This window comes from Pristiophorus japonicus, chromosome 8 (genome assembly GCF_044704955.1).
Source record: "Pristiophorus japonicus isolate sPriJap1 chromosome 8, sPriJap1.hap1, whole genome shotgun sequence".
In the NCBI taxonomy this organism is placed as follows: domain Eukaryota; kingdom Metazoa; phylum Chordata; class Chondrichthyes; family Pristiophoridae; genus Pristiophorus; species Pristiophorus japonicus.
The window spans coordinates 132796098-132814287 of record NC_091984.1 but is presented as its reverse complement, the minus strand read 5'-3'; the positions used below and the strand labels follow the sequence as shown (position 1 = coordinate 132814287).

At 47.0% G+C, this 18190-nt stretch overlaps 1 protein-coding gene across 1 annotated transcript in view; it reads left to right on the top strand.

Annotated features, from left to right (window-relative positions):
* Positions 1-18190, top strand: part of LOC139268176 (ADAMTS-like protein 2) — a 203128-nt gene that overhangs the window by 109829 nt on the left and 75109 nt on the right. The window contains exons 8-10 of the mRNA XM_070886228.1: positions 107-282; positions 8479-8656; positions 13234-13684. Coding sequence (XP_070742329.1) covers positions 107-282; positions 8479-8656; positions 13234-13684 — 805 coding nt within the window. The remainder of the gene's footprint in view (positions 1-106; positions 283-8478; positions 8657-13233; positions 13685-18190) is intronic.

Below are 18190 nucleotides of genomic sequence, written 5' to 3'. Positions count from 1 at the left end.
TAACTCCGTTAAATTACTTCCTTCTTCTTTTCCATCCTCCCCACCTACTCCTGCCTTATTTTCAGATATGTAATGTATTACATGTCCCTTGTGTTTCCTTCCAAAGCTCTCGCAGACGAAGGCGGCTACTTTTTCTTCAATGGGAACACAGCTATTGACAACCCTCGGAATTTCCGGGTGGCCGGGACAGTGTTCAAGTACAGGCGACCCGCAAACCCGCTCTCCGACGGCTTCGAATACATCATCGCCCAAGGGCCCACCAACCAGGGACTCAACGTGATGGTACGTAATGCAGATAACAGCAGGAGCAGGCTCCATTCCTCCTGCCACGCCATCTGAAATGCTGCGCACGCTGAGAGGTGTGGGTCATGTTAATCCATGGTTTAATCGTACTACCCCATCAACAAACAACCAGTGCAGGAGCCGGCAGGAGGTGATGTTTACCCAAGGAAGAACGTTGGGCTATACGTGGAGAGAGGGTACTTTCTGTGATCTCTTTGGAGGGAAAAGCCACTTTTGTAAGGAGTTATTCTTTGCTGATCACCTTTTCTCTCAAAAGTTGTCTTCCCCTGCTCCCTTCCTGAAGGCATAGACCCTCCCTTGCTGGGGTATAGTTCCAAGTGGTGCTAATGCATCTGTGAACCTTGACAGCCAATTTGATAGCTATTTGGCTACAGAGTGCATCACAGAAAAGCTCTATCCGGTCCACGTGTGCATTGCCATCAGGCATCGATGTACAGCAGCCACCCTGACCTTTTACCCCTCCCGAATCTAGGGACACTGTGACCATTTCTAGCCCCCTAACAATGCCTTTACTGCTGCCTCAGTGCAGACCAGGGATTGAATCATACAATCGAAGAATAATACAGCACAGAAAGACAGCATTTGCCTATCGTGCCTGTGCTGGCTTTTTGAAAGAGTTATCCAATTAGCCCCTCTCCTCTGCTCTTTACCAAAAGCCCTGAACATTTTTCCCCTTCAACTATTTATCCAATTGCCTTTTGAAAGTTATTATTGAATCTGCCTCCACTGTCCTTCCAGGCAGTGCATTCCAGATCACAACAACACAATGCATTAAAAAAATTCTCCTCATCTCCACTCTGGTTCTTGTGCCAATTACCTTAAATCTGTGTCTTCTGGTTATCGACCTTTCTGCAACTGGAAACAATTTCTCATTATTTACTCCTTCATGATTTTGAACACCTCTATTAAATCTCCCCTTAACCTTCTCTGCTCTAAGGAGAACAACCCCAGCTTCTCTGGTCTCTCTGCGTAACTGTATAACCAAGTCCACGTCATTAATATATATCAAAAAGAGCACTAATCCTAATACCAACCTTTGGAGGACACCACTGTCTACTTCCCTCCAGTCTGAAGCACAACTCTTCACCACTGCTGTCTGCTTTCTGTCTCTTAGCCCAATTCGTATCCACGCTGCCACTGCCTCTTTAATCCCATGGGCTTCAATCTTGCTAATGTGCTACATTATCAAATGCCTTTTGAAAGTCCACATACAGAACATCAACTGCGTTATCTTTATCAATCCTTCCGTTACTTCATCAAAGAACCCAATCAAGTTAGTCAAAACAATTTGCCTGCACTGCTTGGATAGGCTACTCATTGAATGAGCTTTCAGAGCCATTGGTCATTAATGGTCATCAAACCCCCTTATCTGATGTGCCACTGAGTCTTATAGGTTTGAAGTAAAACCGTCTTTCAAACTAACGACAATTAACATTGCTGAGTCGAGCTGATGCAGATGGACAGGATCTATCTGATATAGAGATAGTCAGGTTATCTGTTTATGCCTACAATTTTATTCTATGTTATCTTTCTAAACATTTGCTGAAAATAAGAGAGCTATCTTCTGGTAAAATGTTGTTTGACCTGACAACCTTTCACGATACCAGAAGTTCCAGGGTTTGGGAGGTTGCACTATATCAAGAACTTGGCTGATGGGGTGATACTGGCTGACTTTGTGATGAATGAACTAAAAACCTCCAATTTTGTTGGAGAGAAATGTATTAATTCCAATTCATCTATAGGAAGCGGTTTCTTTGCCTGAATTGGAATCAATACTTCTTGTAGAACAGTCAAGAAACGAATCCAGACTGGCAGAGGTATGAGACTATTTAGGACACGGAGGGTAGGTTTCCATTGATCTGTAGGGAGGGAACGATAGCATAGTGGTGATGTCACTGGTCTAGCAATCCTGAGGCCTGGACTAATAATCCGGAGACTAGAGTTCAAATCCCACCTCGGCAGCTGGGGAATTTAAATTCAGTTAATAATAAACTGCTGGATTGTTGTAAAAAACCATCTGGTTCCTTGCCTGGTCTGGCCTATATGCCATCACTGACCTGGATGTCTCTTAACTGCTCTCTGAAATGGCCTAGCAAGCTACTCAAGGGCAATCCGGGATAGGTAATAAATGCTGGCCTGTGAGTTGCATTCTATGACCCTTTGTTAGCTGAACAAAAGAAGGTTGGTGCCTTGAAATTTCCCTGTGAGTTTGGTTGGATATATTCCTGGATGTGCCATCACATGACCTCCCACCATCGGTCGTCTGACATGTCCATACTCGTGGGGCACTGCCTTCCACACCAATTGGAAAGCAGAGTCTTCACACCTGATTGGACGAGTCTTGACTTAGTCAAACTGCCCTTTTTCCCCCATCTCCAATATTTTATAACTAGTAAACAGAAGTGTTCAAAGAAAATGGGATTAAAAAACCCCACAATTTGTTATTGCCCCTTTGATCTTTCTCCTCGTTTTTTTGCTCGTAACAGTATCTTGGAGACTAATCTTTAATTCCTGGAGACTCCAGGGTAGTAGTGGAGGATTGGCAGTCCTACTGTGGGCCTTCAGTTATTTCACTGGGCAAAGTGTCAGCTTGACTCAGTGGTAGCACTCTTACCTCTGAATGAGACGGTGGTGGGTTCAAGACCCTACTCCCCAACCTGAGCACTCAACCTAGGCTGACACTCCAGTGCAGTACTGAGATAATCCTGCATCATTGGAGCTGTGTTTTTTTGGGGATGAGACATTAAAGTTATCTATCTAGGCCTATCTATCTGCCTGTTCAGGCATAACATATCCCATGGCACTATTCAAAGAAGAGCAGAGATGTTCTCCAGTCTCCTGGCCAACATTTATCCCTCAACCAACACCACCCAACTAGATTAACTGGTCGTTTACCTCATTGCCATTTGAGGGACTGCACTTCAAAAGTCATTCTTGGGCTGTGAAGTGCTGTTGGACGCCCTAATACATCACAGGTGTAATGTATTTGCTTCATGGGGTTCTTTGCTTAAGAATTCATAGCAATACATTGCTACTAAAAACTAGTTGGTTTAATAGCAAAGGTTTAACAATCACACGACACATTACCAGTTCATCCACCAGGCTCACAACTGCATACCTCCCCTGAACAGAACTGGCTGGGGTTTTATTGAGTCTTGTGGACATCACGTGACTGGCTAAGCCGCTCCCAACTCAACAGCTCAACCAACCAGTGAGCATCCTCACAGGTGCATACATTACAAACGGGTGCTATTTAAATCCCACTTCTTCCTGTGACAGGGATCCTTTTTCCATTCAGCTACATGATAAGTGAAATAATGTGCATGTCGCTGCATTATGAAATGCAATGAAAACAAGGCACACCTGTCCGTCATGAACAATGAGTTCTGGGCAAAATAGAACATTCAAAACTTTTGCAAACACAGTGAAGAAATGAGTGTGCCGGTCCTCACAGGGCGCCGAAGAATCCCCCAAACTAACACCTTTCTTCAGAATTTTTTTCCTAATGAATGCGTTCCTTATTAAAACCAAAAACAAAGTACAAACTTCTGAATTTACGCATTATAAATGTTACTGCCAAATTTATGTTGTTTTCCCCCCCCTCCCCTACATTGTCAAATGAACTGCTCCACTGGGCTCCTGATCCATGACGTCAAAAACTGAAGAGACCATTTGTGAGGAGTGCGACTAAGATGGATGGCGGTAGCCGAGAGATATCCACCTAGTAAACAGCTCAAAGAGGACTGATACTGGACAGTGAACGCTCTCAATGCAAAAATACTTTCCTTCGTGACGTTTCCTAAGACATAGATGCTTTCTTTCTCCCACTCATGTTGGGAAATCCTGATTGGGATCCATTAGCCTGGCCTCCCCTTGTCCTGAGGAGCACTTTAGTTGAAACAATTGGCCATGCATTATTCTTCCTGTCAAAATCCTGGAACATCCGATCCCAGCACCACACGGACTGCAGCGGTTCAAGAAGAAGGCCCTCCACCGCCTTCTCAAGGACCACTAGGGATGGACAATGAATGCCGGCTTTGCCAGCGACACCCGTATACAAACATACGAACAATGACGAACAGGTAAAGACCATCTGGTCCATCAAGCCTGTGCCACACAATTGTGATACCTTGTGTATCGCAACATATACACTCCACCCCACCCCAAACCATGTGATCTCCTGGGAGAGGCAAAAAAAAACAGATTTTAAAAAAACAGGCCATATTTGGGGGAAAAAAAATCTGGGAAATTCCTCTCCGACCATCTAGGCGATCGAAACTAGCCCAGGAGATCACTCCGAGCATTAAATTCCCTGCAGTACCTACCTTCTGTCAGAGATGATCTCCGCCACAGCCAGAAACAAATCCAGCTTTCACTTGAAGGAATTCAGCGAGTCTGCATCCACCACATGAAACGGCAGCTTGTTCCAGAGGATGAATCCCGAGAATGAATATAATAGAAGTGTTTTGCGAAGCTGCCATTCCTTGGCTATCATAGTGAAGGCTGAGACCATAAACAACACGGGTTGGGATGCATGAGCATGGCACCCGGGAATGAAATGAGAGGGATTCTCTTGTTGTTAGTGCAGGATTTCACTTCCACCCACCCGGCCCGAAATGGCCATTTCTGGTGCGGGCTTTAAGGCAGTTGTCTACTTTGGGGTTAAGCCAGAGTCTGATTTTTTTTTAAAACACTGCATACTTGGGAGACGTAATTAAAAAAAGGACAGACTAAACTTCTTATTGAAAGTGCTTCCTTGTGTAGTAGCTGGTCCCCTTAAAACAAGCAAAATATTACAAAATGCAGCTTTTGGAAAGTTTTGAATGTTGCCTTTGCTACTGAAGAGCTAACGTGCAATGTGACTCCAGCATTAACTCTTGGATTGTGCTTCTGACGACAATCTCTTCATCTTATGATGTTATAGGTCAGCAGCCCTGAGGAACAGTTCATTTGACAGGAGGGGAGCACCATCAGTTTTGGCAATAAAATTTAAGGTATATATTGAGGATTTTGAACGTATAAATTGATGATTATCACATGACTGTCATTGCTGGGCATAATATCTCGGATACGAATCTTGATTTTTTTTTGTGAATTAATTTTTTTTCATGCAATTTCCCGATGACGTGTTAACTAGACCCTTAACCCACCAGGCAAACATTTCTGAATGGTCTATACCCAATAAAGCCCCAATGGTTTGTACTTGATACATTTCTAAAGTCTGATGATTTGCCGATAGACTTGCTGTGAAGGTGCTTATTGAGACAGTTTATTGAAGATTTCTTACCTAATGGTTGATAACAGGACACGTGGAAAGAAGCATGCGGGGCCCTTGGCTTTATAAATAGAGGCGTAGGGCTGGATTTCCGGTTCTGGTCATTTTGGGGTGGTAATGGCGGCGGGGCGGTAAAGTGTGAGCCGGGTAATGGTTTGCGTTCTCAGCCACAAAATTCACCAGCTGGGCCCTGAGTGTAGGGCGGAGCGCGGAGGGAGTCGTTGCACACTTCTCTTTGGGCACTAGGCCAGCTGAGCAAGTGAAAATCCCGAGCTATACAGCTGGCCTCGGAGTGCTCTGAGAGAGGCTTGTGGCGGGGGTGGGGGGGGGGAACCTGAAAGAAACCCACGCCACCACAACATAAATCACAACCAAAAAAAATCACACTTACCTCAGGCCGGCATTATTTATCTCGTTGCGGCCGCTGCAGCTCGGAATGCCTGCCTCCAGAGGCATTCCCACCAAGGGGCACTCTACCAGGTGCTATGAACCAGGCGGCAACCAAAAACCGAGCCGGTGTCGCAACCAGGGGTGTTGCACACCAGCTCGCCCCTTCCGGGCGGTACTGTTCCGTGACCCCCCCCAAACCGGCACTGATTTCCCGGCCACTGCCTCCCCTCCGGGATGCTAACAGGGACCGCAGAAGACCGAAAATCCAGTCCATTGAGTACAGAAGCAAGGAAGTTATGATGAACCTTTATAAATCACTGGTTGGGTCTTAGCTGGAGCATTGTGTCCAACTCTGCACCCCACACTTTCGAAATGACTGGAGAGGGTGCATTGAGCCGATTCCTATTTGTCTGGAACCATTATAGATGACCCTAGTCGCTTGACCTGACCTCCTGTTTTTTAGTTTTTGTACCGCCAGCATCAAGCACTCTCAGGTTGGGTACCACCTGGCCAAGTGTAGTGCACTGCTTCCTCTACATGTTTCCCAATAGTATGGCTTAACTGACACACCAGCAGAAAGAAACAAAAGACTTGCAATTTATATAGCGCCTTTCACAACTACCGGATGTCTCAAAAGTGCTTTACAGCCAATTAAGTACTTTTGGAGTGTAGTCTGTTGTAATATGGGAAACGCAACAGCCAATTTGTGCACAGCAAGCTCCCACAAACAACAATGTGATAATGACCAGATGATCTGTTTTTGTGATGTTGATTGAGTGATAAATATTGGTCAGGGCACCGGGGCTAACTAGTAGAGCACAACTAGTACACTTGTGCGCTATTTCCATTTCTCATACCGACTGTACTTGTAACCTCTGATTGTGATTGCTGGGTAGTGCTGGCTTTATTGTGGGCATCTTTCCCAATAAGACTGATCCAATCTGTTGGATAACCTCAGGACATCCCAAAGTGCCTTCACAGCCAATGAAATATTTTTGAAATATAGTCACTGTTGTAATGCAGGAAACACAGTAGCCAAATCGTGCACAGCAAGCTCCCACAAACAGCAAAGAGATAATGACCAGATAATCTGTTTTAGTGACATAAGTTGAGGGATAAATATTGGCCAGGACACCGGGGATAATTCCCCTACTCTTCTTCAAAATAGTGCCAGGGGATCTTTCGCGTTCACCTGGTTTAACATCTCATCCGAAAGACGGTACCTCTGACAGTGCAGCGCTCCCTCAGCACTGTACTGGAGTGTCAGCCTAGATTTTTGTGCTCAAGTCCCCGGAGTGGAATTTGAACCTGTAATCTTCTGATCCAAATGCAAGAGTACTACAGTACTACTGGACACAGTTGACAGATAGAGCTTATTTGATGTCCTATACTACAGCACCATTTTCCCACACTGCTGTCCAGTTGTTATGAGCCAAGAAAGTGTTGGCAGAATGGTTTAACAACAAAGGGGCAGACGGGGAGTAACAGTATTTCTATTTGTTAAGTGAGGGGGTTCCTCTAATACCTGTCTTGTACCACAGGACAGGTAACAAAAAATATCTCGTCTGATAGCTGATCATTCTCTCACCGGCAACCTCCCAACATCTCTCTGCCTCAATCTTTTTCGTGATTCGCTGCTTTATTAATACCATTATGGTCGCCACTACTCTGAATTTTCCACTTTTGTTCCTGCTAAGCTCCATGCTCCTCACTATGCTTAAATCAGGACTCTTTGTGCAATCTCCATTGTTGCTGAGTACCCTGAATATTCATAGAATCATAGAAATTTACAGCAAGGAAGGAGGCCATTTCGGCCCATCATGTCTGCGCCGACCGACAAAGAGCTATCCAGCCTAATCCCACTTTCCAGCTCTAGGTCTGTAGTCCTGTAGGTTATGGCACTTTAAGTGTACATCCAAGTACTTTTTAAATGTGGTGAGGGTTTCTGCCTCTACCATCCTTTCAGGCAGTGAGTTCCAGACCCCCACCAGCCTCTGGGTGAAGAAATCTCTCTTGAAATCCCCTCTAAACCTTCTACCAATTACTTTAAATCTATGCCCCCTGGATATTGACCCCTCTGCTAAGGGGAAATAGGTCCTTCTTATCCACTCTATCTGGGTCCCTCATAATTTTACACACCTCAATAAGGTCTCCCTTCAGCCTCCTCTGTGCCAAAGAAAACAAACCCAGCCAATCCAATCTTTCCTCATAGCTAAAATTCACCAGTCCAGGCAACATCCTCGTAAATATTGCAGAACATTGTAACTTTTCTCTGTCTATCCTTGCTCTTACTATCCACAGACATTAAAAACTCAAGCTTGCTATCAACTAACCGCCACTCTATTTACCTCCTCCGCTCTCCAATTCTTTTTCGCCTTGCTGATGCCCCAACGTCATTGGACCTTGGCCCTGCTGCTCAGGTTTTAGATTAAGATCAGTATTTTAAGAGTTTATTCCGAGGTGGCTCTGCGGCTCTCTGGTTACGATTCCTTCTCTTTCTGCTAAAACAGTACTACAACCTCAACGGGAAGATGCCGCATGTAACGTACGAGTACACCATCCCACGGCCGCCCGTGCTGAAGCCCGCTCCGCCCGTCGAGGGCCCCTTCTACTTCAGCGTCCCCGAGACCAAGTACGAAGACGCCGCCAGCAACTGGCATCGGCTCAAACTTCACCCGGGCCCAAACGGTGAGCCACTGCTTCTCAATGAAACAACTGTCCAAATTCCTTACAGCAGCAACACTGCGATCACCGGGATGGAACGTCACAGTCATCATAGGCTGTCCCTCGGAATTCACGAAGACTTGCTTCCACTCTTAAAATGAGTCCTTAGGTGGCTGAACAGTCCAATACGAGAACCACAGTCCCTGTCACAGATGGGACAGACAGTCGCTGAGAGAAGGGGAGGGTGGGACTGGTTTGCCGCACGCTCCTTCCACTGCCTGCGCTTGATTTCTGCATGCTCTCGGCGATGAGACTCGAGGAGCCCAGCGCCTTCCTGGATGCACTTCCTCCACTTAGGGCGGTCTTTGGCCAGGGACTACCAGGTGTCAGTGGGGATGTTGCACTTTATCAGGGAGGCTTTGAGGGTGTCCTTGTAACATTTCCGCTGCCCACCTTTGGCTTGTTTGCCGTGAAGGAGTTCCGAGTAGAGCGCTTGCTTTGGGAGTCTCGTGTCTGGCATGCGGACAATGTGGCCTGCCCAGTGGAGCTGATCAAGTGTGGTCAGTGCTTCAATGCTGGGGATGTTGACCTGGTCCAGGACGCTAATGTTTGTGCGTCTGTCCTCTCGGGATTTGCAGGATCTTGCGGAGACATCGTTGGTGATATTACTCCAGCGACTGGAGGTGTCTGCTGTACATGGTCCATGTCTCTGAGCCATACAGGAGGGCAGGTATTACTACAGCCCTGTAGACCATGAGCTTGGTGGCAGTTTTGAAGGCCTGGTCTACAAACACTTTTCCTCAGGCGGCTGAAGGCTGCACTGGCGCACTGGAGACGATGTTGAATCTCGTCGACCATTTCCGAAACCTCGGGAGCCTCTATCAACGTCACAGTAACGCCAGCTTCACTGTGGCCTGACGCTGGAGCACGGGAACATCACTCTTGTCGAATCAAATAATTTTCTTTGGAACAGAGGAGGCTGAGGGGAGACCTTATTGAGGTGTATAAAATTATGAGGGGCCCAAATAGAGTGGATAGAAACATAGAAATTTACAGCGCAGAAGGAGGCCATTTCAGTCCTTCGTATCCGCGCCGGATAGGACGGACTTATTTCCCTTAGCAGAAGGGTTAATAACCAGGGGGGAGCATAGATTTAAAGTAATTGGTAGGCGGTTTAGAGGGGATTTGAGGGGACATTTCTTCCCCCAGAGGGCGGTGGGAGTCTGGTAATCACTGCCTGAAAGAGGCAGAAACCCTCACCATATTTAAAGGGTACTTGGATAAGCACTTGAAGTGCCGTAACCTACAGGGCTACGGACCAAGAGCTGGAAAGTGGGATTAGGCTGGGTAACTTTTTGTCGGCCGGCACGGACACGATGGGCCGAAATGGCCTCCTTCTGTGCTGTAAATGTCTATGAGTCTATGAAACGATCAAGAGTACAAACTCTATCCTTCAAATAATCAGTCCGACATTTCTGACACTTCATTTTACAAATCACAAAATGACTTCCATACGAACCAAGCGTTGGAGCGGTTCAGGAGGAAAGATTCAAACTCGGGTTCCAAGCTACCTCAGTTGGATATTTGTTTGTCTTTGTGGCTTGCTCTCTCCTCAGCTTTTTCCTCGATACCTGGGTTTCCAAGATTTGCAGTATTAACCCCTCATGTTATCACAGTATTCAGTAGTAGGGCTCCGAACATTAGGAGCAGGAGTAGGCTGTTCATCTCCTTGAGCCTGCTCCGCCATTCAGTTAGATCATGGCCGAGCAGTGTCTCAGCTCCATTTACCCACCTTTGCACCATATCCCTTGATACTGGTAATGTTTTTGCTTCATGGGTTCTTTGTTTAAGAATTCATAGCAACACATTGCTATTAAGAACTAGTTGGTTTATTAGCAAAGGTTTAACAAACACACGACACATTAACAGTTGATCCACCAGGCTCACAACCACTTGCCTCATCGTGGATCTCCCGAACCCAACTGACTGGGATTTTATTGAGTCTTGTGACCATCACATGACTGGCTAGGCCACTCCCAACTCAACAGCTCGACCAACCTGTGAGCATCCTCTCAGGTGCATACGTTACAATACCCTTACCCAGAAAGGATCGAGCGATCTCAGCATTGAAAATGTCACTATCATACATTTCCATCCACTCACCATTCTCCATGCCCACATTCTGCCACTTACCCTCTGTACTGCCAAGAGTGCCCATCACCTCTCATTATCCCGATCATCTTCTGTCTTCTATTCCAATCGCCCATGTGAACCCACTGTCCCTACCAAGCTTAGCCATTCTCTTCTGCCCCAACATATCCCATTGCCCCTAAACCCTCTTTATCCCTCCTCTGATAATCCCTGCTATAAAACCTGTGCACCCTTATGCCATCTATCCAAGGACTCCATTGGATTTATATCCCTTTCAGTAACACCAGACTATCACCGCCTGTAGGTCCCACTCCTTTGCTCCCATCTGCCTTCTGCTCACTCCATTGCACTCCTGTCTTCACCAGGTAAGAGAAGAAAGAATGACTTGCATTTATATAGCGCCTTTCACAACCACAGGACCTCGCAAAGAGCCTTCACAGCCAATGGAGGACTTTTGAAATGCAGTCAGCATTGTAACGCAACCAATTTGGACATAGCAAGAGCAATGAGATAAATGACTAGATAATGAATAGTGCTCACGTGTTCTTTTACATCTAGCTGAGGGGGCAGGCAGGGCCTTGGTTTGAAGTCCTATCCAAAAGATGGCACCTCTGACAGTGCAGCGCTCTCTCAATACTGCACCTTTATGAAGACTGGATTATGTGCTGAAATCCCATCATGGGGCTTGAGCCTACTACCTCCTGACTCAGAGGTGAGAATGCTACCACTGGGCCACGGCTGATACTTCATTGTTGGAAAATTGGTTTTAATGGTGTTTGAGCACTCCAAATAAATCATAGTGCTATACCCACTTTGAAAGAAAATGGCCCACCTGCTGGCAGAAACAGGAGCGAATGCCGGGCAGGTGATGAGAAAGGAGGGCAAACAGTAGTGGGACAAGGCGCAGGCAGGGGAAGATGCAAGGTCGTACAGGGGTCAGTGCAGCTGGCTGATGAGAGGACATTGGACAGCGCCAGCTTCCAGTTTAAGTGGATTCGATGCTGTAATAGAGCTCCACCTAGTGGACTACTGCTCCACCAAGTGGACTACTATGGTAATGCAACTGCTGACGTATAATAATAAAAGGGTCAGGTGACCAGGTCACCTGACAAGTTTTATGGTAGAGCCATCTTGTAGACTGTGTGTTTATGATGTCGTAAAGAAGACATCACCGATGCGTTGGGTGGATTGTACAGTGTGAGAGAGTTGGGAGGTACAGATAGATTGCACAGGATGAGATGGCAGGCTGTATGGTTTCACACTGAGTATGGCCGGCCTGTGCGCTTCGAGTGGATTGGATGGTGTTGGTGCTTTTGACATTGCAGCCAGGTTGCACAATCTGAAAGGGTTCGTTGGTGGCTCTACTCAGATGGAGGACTGAAATGTGGCCATTTGGCCGATCGCTGAAGCTTCAGTGTCAGCTGTGGCTCAGTGGGCAGCACTCTCGCCTCTGAGTCAGAAGGTTGTGGGTTCAAGTCCTGCTCCAGATACTTGAGCACACAAATTTAGGCTGACACTCCAGTGCAGTGCTGAGGGAGCGCTGCCCTGTCGGAGGTGCCGTCTTTCAGTTGAGATGTTAAACCGAGGCCCCGTCTGCCCTCTTAGGAGAATGTAAATGTTCCCATGGCACTATTTCGAAGAAGAGCAGGGGAGTTATCCCAGATGTCCTGGCCAATATTTATCCCTCGACCAACCTCACCAAAAACAATTTATTTGGTCGTTATCACATTGCTGTTTGTGGGGGCTTGCTGTGTGCAAATTAACTGCTGCGTTTCCCACATTACAACAGTGACAACACTTCAAAAGTACTTAATTGGCTGTAAAGCGCTTTGGGACGTCCTGAGGTGGTGAAAGGGGCTCATTAAATGCAAGTCTTTTATTTGCTTTCCTACAATCGAATAATTGTAAAAGATTATAGGGTGCGTATGTTCTGGTGGAGAAGGTGCCTGTACATGTGGTTCCATCTCTGTATAAGTCTCTCCCTCTGAATGCACCAATGCATGGTGTTGTGGAGCTGTGGGTTGTAGGTTCTTTAGCTCCTTTGTCTCTATGTGGACGTGGGAGAAAGGTGCCTTCTAATGGGGATGGGAAAAGTTGAATGAGAGTCCTATGGCTATGTCTTCCCTCCCCGCCGCCCCCACCCTCGAAGGCTTGTTTCAGAGTGGAGTGGCAGGGCCTGATGAGCAATATGGCCTGTCTGGTCTCCAAGCCACAGTTGGATAGATTTTATTTCAGGCATGGGTATTAAGGGCTACGGAACCTAGATGGAGTTAAGATACACACCAGCCATCAATGTAATAAAATGACGGAACTGGGCGGAGGGGCTGAATGGCCGATTCCTGTTCCTGTGTTCCCTTGCGTGCAAGTCAGTTTTACCACTGGCATAGTTCAAGCATTTGGATGACCGACTGTGTAAAGAACATGATTCTAATGCCATCTTTCTTTCTCAGCACTCCAGTCCAATGTGATCAGCCTGAGCCCGACACCATGGAACACGACAAGCCCGTTGCACCACCCCCGTTTCCACGGCAACTTCCGAAGCACTTCCCATCAGAGCAGTCTGAGAATGTTGTGCAGGAACAGTTCCCTGAACGCGGCTCTGCCTGTCCTGTGCACGGAGCTGCAGGCCAACCTGTCGATCAAGATCAGGACTGAGAACTACACTAGTTACTCGAAAACGGGACTCAGCAGCCAACAACTTGCAGAACCCAATCAGGGCAGCGTACTTGAACAACTTCATACGAGTTCAGAGACCGGCATCGACACTGGAGCCGAGGAGAGATTTAGCTACAGCCTATTAACGGATTCAATTTACCCGCTTTCCAATTCCACTTCATTTCATCTCTTAAACTTAGTGAATAACCACAGGACGGAACCTGTCCAGTCACCAGACACTGAAAGGTAAAATTTAACTATTACTTTCTTCTCTTGAATGTAGTTCAATCCCCTTTTGTATAACAGCCTTAGAAGTAACCTCTAGATTCTGCAATGGAATATAGAATGGTTACAGCACGGAAGGAGGCCATTCGGCCCGTCGAGCCCATGCCGACTTTCTGCAAGAGCACTTCAGCTAGTCCCACTCCCCCGCCCTTTCTTCGTGTCCCTGCACTTTTTTTTCTTTCAGGTAATTATCCAACTCCCCTTAGAAAGCCGTGATTGAGACCACGTCCACCACCCTTTCTGGCAGTGCATTCCAGAAGCTAACCACTCGCTGTGTTAAAAAAACATTTTTTCTTATGTCGCTTTTGGTTCTTTTGTCCTTCACCTTAAATCTGTGTCCTCTAGTTCTCGACACTTCTGCCAATGGGAACAGTTTCTCTCTATCTACTCTGTCCAGGCCCCTCAGGGTTTTGAACACCTCTGCCAAATCTGCTCGAAGGAGAACTACCCCAGCTCCCCCAGTCTATGCATATAATTGAAGTCCCTCATTCCTGGAACCATTCTTGTAAATCTTTTCTGCACCCTCTCTAAGGCCTACACATCCTTCCTAAAGTGCAATGCCCAAAATTGGACACAACACTCCAGATGAGGCAGAATCTGTGTTTTATACAGGAAGTATCCTTGGAAAGCAACTGGCCAAGGTTGAACAGTAGACATGTGGGGATGGATTAGTGTTCTCGATCCTGTCTTAGATGTCTTTGAGAAATCATGCAGAACTTCCCTTCAGCAGACCAAATAAGGAGGGCATAGTTGTTGAGAGGGTAGTTTGTACATGACCAATGGTTAAATGGCTTTCTCTTGCTCCATGCTTCCTTTTAATTCTTGTCAAAACAAAATCCAAGTAAGTAAAATATGACAAGCCGTGCTCTGGAGAGAACAACAACAACTTGAATTTATATAGCGCCTTTAACATAGTGAAACGTCCCCAGGCGCTTCACAGGAGTATTATGAGATTAAAAAATTTGACACCGAACCGCATAAGTAGAACTTAGCGCAGGTGACCAAAAGTATTGTGTTCCTAACACAGATGAGACTGCACACAGGGAGGTTAAAGTAACAGTGACCTCAGTCTTTATTAAGACACTCCAGAGTGAGGAACAGGCCTTAGGGGCCGGCTTATATATAGTGCTCCCAAGGGATTCCTTGGGACTTCAGGGGATGCGCTCCCAGGTGGCGGAACATAGGAGTGCATGCTTTACAGATACACAACATCACTCCCCGGCAAAGTGAAAACTATTTACAAGGTGAGGCGGTCGGGAGCCTTTCTTTCCCTGGTGGACCGCCTCGGTACAAATGTCTGTTCTGGTGTGTTGGCTGTGCCCTCGCTGGGCTGGTGTGTTGTTGGCCCTGCAGGGCTGCTGGGTGAGCCTGGCCTTGCTGGGCTGTTCGGCATGATGGGTTTGATTTCCTGGTCCGGGATGGTGTCGTTGATCCTTTGGTTGTGTGTTGTGGGCTCGAAAAAGGTGGTGTCTGCTGTGGGTTGTTCAGGGCAGTCTGTGAACTGCAGCCTCGTTTGGTCCAGGTGCTTTCTGCAAATTTGTCCATTGTCTAGTTTGACTACAAACACCCTACTCCCTTCTTTAGCTATCACCGTGCCCGCGATCCACTTGGGACCATGTCCATAGTTTAGCACATACACCGGGTCATTCAGATCAATTTCCCGTGACACAGTGGCACGACCATCGTTTACATTTTGTTGCTGCCGCCTGATCTCTACCTGATCATGCAGGTTGGGGTGAACCAGCGAGAATCTGGTTTTAAGTATCCTTTTCATGAGTAGCTCAGCTGGGGGCACCCCTGTGAGCAAGTGGGGTCTCGTGCGGTAGCTGAGCAGTACTCGGGACAGGCGGGTTTGGAGTGAGCCTTCTGTGACTCGTTTAAGGCTCTGTTTGATGGTTTGTACTGCCCGCTCTGCCTGCCCATTGGAGGCTGGTTTAAACGGGGCTGAGTTGACATGTTTGATCCCATTGCGGGTCATGAATTCTTTAAATTCGGCACTGGTGAAACATGGCCCGTTGTCACTGACCAGTATGTCAGGCAGGCCATGGGTGGCAAACATGGTCCTCAGGCTTTCAATGGTGGCGGTGCTTTCCGACATTATTCCATCAATCCATTTTGAAAAAGCATCCACCACCACCAGGAACATTTTACCGAGAAACGGGCCCGCATAGTCGACATGGATCCTTGACCATGGTCTGGAGGGCCAGGACCACAAACTTAGTGGTGCCTCCCTGGGCGCGTTGCTCAACTGAGCACACACGCTGCATTGCCGTGCACGGGACTCTAAGTCAGAGTCGATACCGGGCAACCACACGTGGGATCTGGCTATCGCTTTCATCATTAACATACCCGGGTGTGTGCTGTGGAGATCCGAGATAAACGTGTCTCTGCCCTTTTTGGGTAGCACTACACGATTACCCCACAACAGGCAGTCTGCCTGAATGGACAGCTCGTCCATATGCCACTGGAACGGCTTGATTAGCTCTTGCATTTCAACGGGGATGCTGGCCCAGCTCCCATGCAGTACACAATTTTTTACTAGGGACAGCAGAGGATCTTGGCTGGTCCAAGTCCGAATCTGGCGGGCCGTGACAGGTGATTTATCATTTTCAAACGCTTCCATGACCATCAACAAGTTTGCAGGCTGCGCCATTTCCACCCCTGTGCTGGGCAATGGTAGCCGACTGAGAGCATCCGCACAGTTCTCGGTGCCTGGCCTGTGGCGGATGGTATAGTTATACGCTGATTGCGCGAGTGCCCACCTTTGTATGCGGGCTGAGGCATTAGTATTTATCCCCTTGTTTTCAGTGAACAGGGATATGAGGGGGTTGTGATCGGTTTCCAGCTCAAATTTGAGGCCAAACAGGTACTGATCCATTTTCTTTACCCCGAACACACACGCTAATGCCTCTTTCTCAATCATGCTGTAGGCCATCTCGGCCTTCGACAAGCTCCTGGAGGCATAAGCGACAGGTTGCAACTTCCCTGTAACATTAGCGTTGTAATACACACCCAACTCCGTACGACGAGTCTTTTACACGGCTTATACAATACAAGCAGCTTGTTGGAGCATAAAATGTTCCTGGCTTTCTCAAAAGCAATTACTTGGTTTTTTCCTATTGTGTTCCTAACACAGATGAGACTGCATACAGGGAAGTTAAAGTAACAGTGACCTCAGTCTTTATTAAGACACTCCAGCGTGAGGAACAGAACTTAGGGGCCGGCTTATATACACTGCTCCCAAGGGATGCTGGGATCCCTTGGGACTTCAGGGGATGCGCTCCCTGGTGGTGGAACATGGGAGTGCATGCTTTACAGATACACAACAAAAAGCTTGGTCAAAGAGATAGGTTTTAAGGAGCGTCTTGAAGGAGGAAAGAGAGGTAGAGAGGTGGAGAGGTTTTTAAGAACATAAAAAATAGGATCACAAGTAGACCATTTGGCCCCTCGAGCCTGCTCTGCCATTCAATATGATCATGGCTGATCTGATCATGGACTCAGCTCCACTTCCCTACCTGCTCTCCATAACACTTTATTCCCTTATCGCTCTGGCCGCTTACTGAGGCTATAGACAACCTGAAATCCAGCCCCTAGTGTTCCATCAGACTACGGATAGAAAACATAGAAGTTTACAGCACAGACAGAGGCCCTTCATCTCATTGTATCAATGTGGGCTCTAATTCTATCGCCCTGCTCTTTGCCCAGAACCCTGTATCTCCCTCTGCTTCAAATATTTATCCAATTTTGCAATCCTTGCGGCAAAAAAACAATCTTTAATGAAAAGAATTCTCCTCACCTCTCTCCTAACTCTTGGTCGTAATTTTAAATTGCTAACTTGTCATCACTGACTCCTCAACTAGAGGAAGTCGCTTTCGCTGTTTACTTTCACAACCTCTGTTCCAGCGGGAATTTGCCCAATATGTCACATTTTTCCTCATGTCCACCATTTCTAATCAGGGGGCATCATCTCAATAACCTACACTGTACACGCCTTGTGGCTATTATGCCCTTCTATAATGAGAGGCCCAAAACTGCTCATAGTACTCTGAGCACAAACTCTAGGGTGTGCCGCGCTGTCGGAGATACCGCCTTTCGGATGAGACGTTAACCTCTCAGGTGGACGTAGAAGATTCCATGGCACTATTCTTAGAACAGCAGGGAGTTATCCCCGGTGTTCTGGCCAATATTTATCCCTCAACCAACCAACCAACCAACATCACTAAAACAAATTATCTGGTCATTATCACATTGCTGTTTGTGTCCCATCCTCTGTCGTCGAGCTACAGCATGTGTCTGCGCACATTCAGAGGCTGAACTCCAAGCCATAGTCACCATCTTCACTGATGCATACGAAAGCATGGGCCTTACTCTAAACACCCGTAAGACAAAGGTCCTCCACCAACCTGACCCCGCCACACAGCACTGCCCCCCAGTCATCAAGATCCACCATGCGGCCCTGGATAACGT